Source organism: Dasypus novemcinctus, chromosome 22, assembly GCF_030445035.2.
Source record: "Dasypus novemcinctus isolate mDasNov1 chromosome 22, mDasNov1.1.hap2, whole genome shotgun sequence".
Lineage (NCBI taxonomy): Eukaryota > Metazoa > Chordata > Mammalia > Cingulata > Dasypodidae > Dasypus > Dasypus novemcinctus.
Window position 1 is genome coordinate 26718437 of NC_080694.1, and position 6118 is coordinate 26724554.

A 6118-nucleotide genomic window follows, 5' to 3' on the forward strand; every position below is an offset into this window, starting at 1 on the left:
TAGAATTACACAGCAAATATCAGATCATTCCTTGTATAGGACAATATGCCACTTAAAATAAATTTGAGATGAAAAGAAAAACATAATTTCCAAGCAATAACAGTACTTTATTATTTTAGGAAATGTGGTAGTATCTTCTACCACATGAACACACAGTTTGACAATTAGAAGGTGCAAAAGCTTTTTGAATACTTTTAAGAATTTGGTGTGGAAAGTTGACAAATGAGATGGTTCTTTCACTAAATAGTAACTAGGCCCATCATACCTTTTATTTATTTGGGGTGGTCTTTTTATTATATCTGACAGTTGAAGGTATTTCTGTCATAGCTGTAAACAAACTTATCATAAATATGTTAAAACATACTCTGCATACTATGATTTGCATATCTTTTTGACCTGAAAATCTGAAGGCTAATTCAAACTGGCAGGTTTTAGACATTTCAAGAAAATCAAAACCTATTTTAATACCAAATCTTTAGATTTCCTGAAGAATTTAGTGAGAAATGATAGAACATACATTAAAATTGACAAAATTTTGGAAGTTCAATTCAATAAAATATAATATAACCTTCAAAAACCTTTCAGATATTCTGTTTGAGGTTTTGTAATGTTTAAGTGATTTATGTTAAGCATAGTGCAATATCGTGAATTCATTTTTACCAGTAAACTATGAAATGCAAATTTTTGAGTTGCATTTATGTTACTATAATAAAAAATTAAAATATACAAATAATTTTCTTTTTAGTCTTTACTAAAAGATATTACACTTGATCTATTAACTAAATTATTTGAGCATTTTTAAAGTATATGGAGGAAATTAACTGAGACATTCACTATAAGATACATGGTATCTAAAAATCTCTCAATATAGTTCTCATAATCAGCAATCATTTTATAGATGAGGGACTACATTATAGGTCTTAACATGTTACAAACATAATATTCCTAATAGATTTGGAATAACATGATCAATTAAAGGGTTTTAGCAGTTATGATTTTATGTCAGATGAACACAGATCTCTACTTTCTTGAAGAGAATGGCAATTTTCTGATAGTAACTCCTAGAGTACACTGTACCCAGAAACCATGCCAGTGATTTGTAAAACCAAGAGACCTAGGGCACATGGGCCCCTCAGTGTTAACTTTTGGAGTAAATTTTAAGTCAATGTTGGAGGTAAGTTACTACCAGGTTAGAGGTGTGGAAGAGAGGAAAGTTCTTGGAAGAGGAATAGTAAACTCTTGACTTCTTTGACTCATAACCCGGTGTTTGGAGAAGAGAAAATCAAGAAAAACAGTCTCCCTCCCCAGATCAATGTCAAAGAAGGAAATGATCAACAAAAAGGCAGATGCTCCCTAATGAGCAAATATCTCCTCTGCTGCACTCAGTTATCTTATGTACACTCAGGCTGGATGGCTTATGGGTGTTTCTTTGGGGTCCCAAGTCTGGTTTAAGGACTGATGCCCGACTCTCTTCTGCTGTCTTTTGTGGGGGTAGAGCCTCAGTCTCCTTTACCAACCAAGGACTTTGGACTTCTACAGAAATACCATCTTACCAATTCCATCCAAGTGAGTCAGAGGGCTCAGCAGAACATGCAGGGAAGATTCCGGTTGGATGGAATTTGGGAGTTTTGACTTGAGCTCATCTGGGATCTACTCCAGCCTGACCCAGAGCTGAATGATCATTGTACTAGTTCTCAGGCCTGCTAAGATAATGGATTTTTTTTTTATGTTAAAAATGATTGTCCATTTGAGTCAGTAATACAGGATACATTACAGATGACTAAGAAAGGAGAAAGGAAACCCATTTAGAAGGGGGAAAAGCAGGGATAAAGCAGTTCCAGGAAAAGGGAAATACCTGTTCAAGGAGTTTTGTAGTTAGGTGGGAATAGGGGAATGGGCTAGTAGCAGTGGCAGAATGTTCAGTGAATTGAGGCATTACTTTTTTTTGTTTTACATTTAGGATGAGGTATATTTAAGCAAATGGCTCTTTGATAGGAAATATCTAATATAGTGGAGGTAGATATTTCCTTTCAGTAGCATTTCATGAGGCATATACTCACACATTGGATAGTCACATAAAAAAAGTTGTTTTTATATAATGGGTGGAATTTATATACTACATTTACTCAGTGACCTTTTTTTTTTTTTAGAAATATCAGGTCTTTACTGCAAAATTATTCAAAAATATCACAGCAGCATGCCCTTTAAGGTATTACAAAGCACTCTTCAAGACCAGAGGCTCACAGTTTATTTCATAAAAGCACAATTTATTAATAGTGTGGGCTCCTGCACACTCAGGGACCTGGGGCAATTATGGCTCTGTACAAGCTGAGTTTGTGGTTTGGCCTGAATGTTGCTGTTGGGGGCTGGAGAAAAGGACCTATTTTATTGTTTAAGAGACTCTGGTTTTCTGGTCACAGGCTTCCAGCTTGGGGATAGAGAAGCAGTGTGGCAGCTTTCTCCCCCTGCACCTCAGCAATTATGCCTATCGGGCAAGTGACATATGTTGTCCATTGGTCATTTACATTCCCCATTGCAGCTTATTTTTGCAACTCTCTACCTTTATATATTAGGGTGTATGTCCTTCTTCTTTATAAGTAAACTTTCAATCAAAAAACTGCAAGTTTTTCCCTTCAACTTTGCTCTTTGCCATTTAGTTCTTCTATGTCTTTATAAACACTTTTGGAGGAATGTGTTAATGTCTATCATTATATATGATGTTCACCTCATTATTTTTCAAACTTAGAAAGTTCTGCTTCCATTAGATTAATAGATCAATTTTTAATTGCATTACCAACTGTTTTTCCTCATCGTGCCTTTTGGGGTTAGATGTACTTCTGAAATTGCATCACTTTCTGCCATCCTTTGGAAGGCATTTTACTTTGCAGTGGACCACAGGTTGCTTTTATTCTTTACATAATCTGGAACAATTTTCAGTCTGCTCTTGCTGGAAAAGCAACAATGGAACTGAAATAAGGCTGTTGAATAGGCTCTGAGAGATGCAGAAAGAATGACAATTGAGAGTCTAAGATTCAAAATAAGACATATCTGATTCCAAAAATTTTGCCTTTAATAAAATTTAAAAAGACATCAAATGCACCATATAAAAATTCCCAACATTGTTGTACTAGTTACATATTTTCAGTTGTGAAACATTAGTTTATTCCCATAGGTCATTTTATGCTTGAAGCAACCATTCTATTAAGTGTCTTGTCATTGTAAAAAGATATCACTGCCTTTGTCTTTTTTGTTAATTTCTTTTTGTTCTTTTTTTAGTTTTTCTTGGCTTCAAGGGTGATAAACTGGAATTGGATTGCCATCAGAAGCAAGAAAGGATTTCTTCATCACAATTTCTCATGTGATGCTTGAGTTTTTATCTTTCAAGTCTATTTAATTCCTTCCTGTCTTATTACTGAGCAGATATTTTATGTTCCTTTATTTTTATTTATTTATTTATTTATTTTATTGACTTTGTAATAATATTACATTAAAAATATATATGTGAGGTCCCATTCAACCCCATCCCCCCACCCCACCTCTCCCCCCCCCCAGCATATGTTCCTTTAAATAAAGGGAATAAAGTGATCATAACAAAAGGGAGCTCTGTGTTTACATGAGCATGGGAGGCTTGTCAGCTAGAATTTCAGAGCACCATTTCTAAATACTTGGAGAATGGAAAAACTGATGTTGTCAGCTTGCATTTTATTTACTCCTGGATTATGTGTGTGGTTGAGTATGAGAAGAGCATGATGTTAACTCCCGCCCAATGATGCTAAGGTGTGCATTATGTGTGTGTGTGTGTGTGAAGTGTGTATGGGATGTGATGTGTGATGTGAGCAGTCCTCAGAGCAGTGGTATCTAAGCTCATATATTACAATAGGTGTCTTCTATAGTATAGAGCCTGGAGGCTATTCTAAAAATGCCAATAGGACCAGTTCCATTCCATTTGGTGGGATAGCTTTGCATCCAAATTAATGAATAGTGAGAGTTTCAGAATATGGATGAAGACCTCCCTGAATTTGAAGATTCAGCAGCAATAAGGCTGCCTTGTTCTTAAACTTCCTCTGAAATCATCTCTATTCACTATCCTCTTAATCATTTCCCTGCCACACTGACCTCCTTGTTCACTCTGAACATTGGAAAAAAGTCATTTTTAGGGTCTTTTTCCTAGAAGTTATCCCACTGGGCACAAATTTCCCCTTACATCCTCATGGCTACTGCCTTCTTTTCCTTTAGGTGCCTCTTTGAATTTCACATCATATATGGGACTTTTCTGAACACCAAGTGAAAAACAGCTCCATCATTTCACTTTTTTTACCTGCTTTCTTTTCCTTAAAGCATGTGAAATCATCCCCTTTGTAATATGATTGTGTTTTAATTGCATGTATTCTATATGTGCTGATGGTTGGGACTTTTGAGTTACAGCATTGTAAACTCATTGCCACAACTCTACTTGCCTCTTAGTCACAACTCAATACATATTCCACAAATGAATGAATATCTCATGAAATCCATAGTGTTCATGAATTCTTGGTAAAGGGCTGAGTTTGGGGGATGGAATTCCTAGTCAGAGGTGGCACTACAAATACCCTAAAGGGATAAGATCTATATAAATAATATAATATTAAATTTATCACTGAAATAGGCAATGTAACATTTCTGTTTGGATAGTGCTACTTGCTTTGTGAAACTATCCATGTTCCTTTTTGTTTCTTCTTAGTCTCATCAGGCACATGGGACCTGGAAATGAAACGCAAATTTCAGAATTTCTTCTCCTGGGATTTACAGAAGTTCCAGAAGTGCAACCCCTCCTGTTTGGGTTGTTCCTGTCCATGTACCTGGTCACCATTTTTGGGAACCTGGTCATCATCCTGGCCATCATCATTGACTGTCACCTCCACACACCCATGTACTTCTTCCTCTCAATCTTGTCCCTTTGTGATATTGGCTTATCCTCCACTACTGTCCCAAAGATGCTGGTGAACATCCAGGCACAGAGTAGAGTCATAACCTATGCAGGCTGCCTCACCCAGATGTATTTTTTCTTGCTCTTTGGAGGGTTGGATGACTGCCTCCTGGCCGTGATGGCCTATGACCGCTTTGTGGCCATCTGCCACCCCCTTCACTATACAGTCTCTATGAAACCCCAGATCTGTGTCCTGATGGCTCTGGGGTCCTGGACCATGAGTGTTATGGAATCCTGCTTACAGAGTTTATTGGTGTCACAACTGTCCTTTTGTTCAAGTGTAGAAATCCCAAACTTTTTCTGTGAACTTCGTCAGATGGTCCAACTTGCCTGTTCTGACACTTTTCTCAATTACTTAGTAATGTATTTAATAGCTGGAGTGCTGGCCGGGGGCCCCCTTGCTGGAATCCTTTTCTCCTACTATAAGATTGTTTCCTCTGTATTTGCAATCTCGTTAGCTCAGGGGAAATATAAAGCATTTTCAACCTGTGCATCTCACCTCTCAGTAGTCTCCTTATTTTATTTCACGACCATAGGGGTGTACCTCAGTCCTGCTGCTTCACACAACACACATTCAGGTGCACTGGCCACGGTCATGTACACCATGGTCACACCCATGCTGAACCCCTTCATCTATAGTCTGAGGAATAAAGATATAAAGAAGGCTCTGAAAAAATGCTTTGGGAGGAAAGTCTGCAAAGTGTCATTTGTCTTGCAGCAGCTGAAAGGCCAGTTTTAGCAGCTCCTAAACCTTCAGAGCTACATATTTCCTTTCTTTGTTCAGTAGGTGCATATAGACCTGCCTAGAGTCAAGATGACCTCAAAAATGAAGAAGTAAAATTTTAAAGCACACATTGTGTTATAGAGCAAGATTTTATTTTTGATAATGAAAGAGTTCTCCTTGAAGTATGCATGATTCATGTACATGTTTAAGGAGTTTTTCAGTGTTGTTCAGGAATGGATTGCATTTTCTGAATAATTTCATTGGATCACCTCTTGTTCCTGCTTGAACTTTACCAATGCTGCCTATGAATATCACTTCTTGATTTCCTCTGAATAGAATATCTGCTTTTGTTCAAAACTGTCATAAAATTTAAAGAGGTGACAAAATACAACCTAGGTATTTCCTCTATCAGTCAGTAATTTATCTCT

At 37.0% G+C, this 6118-nt stretch overlaps 1 protein-coding gene across 1 annotated transcript; it reads left to right on the forward strand.

Moving 5' to 3' along the window:
* Window positions 1-4733: 4733 nt before the first annotated feature.
* LOC139437342 (olfactory receptor 7A17-like) lies at window positions 4734-5705 on the forward strand. The gene has a single exon (XM_071211068.1). It carries the CDS (start codon window positions 4734-4736, stop codon window positions 5703-5705), a length of 972 nt encoding a protein of 323 aa, XP_071067169.1.
* The last annotated feature ends 413 nt before the right edge of the window (window positions 5706-6118 follow it).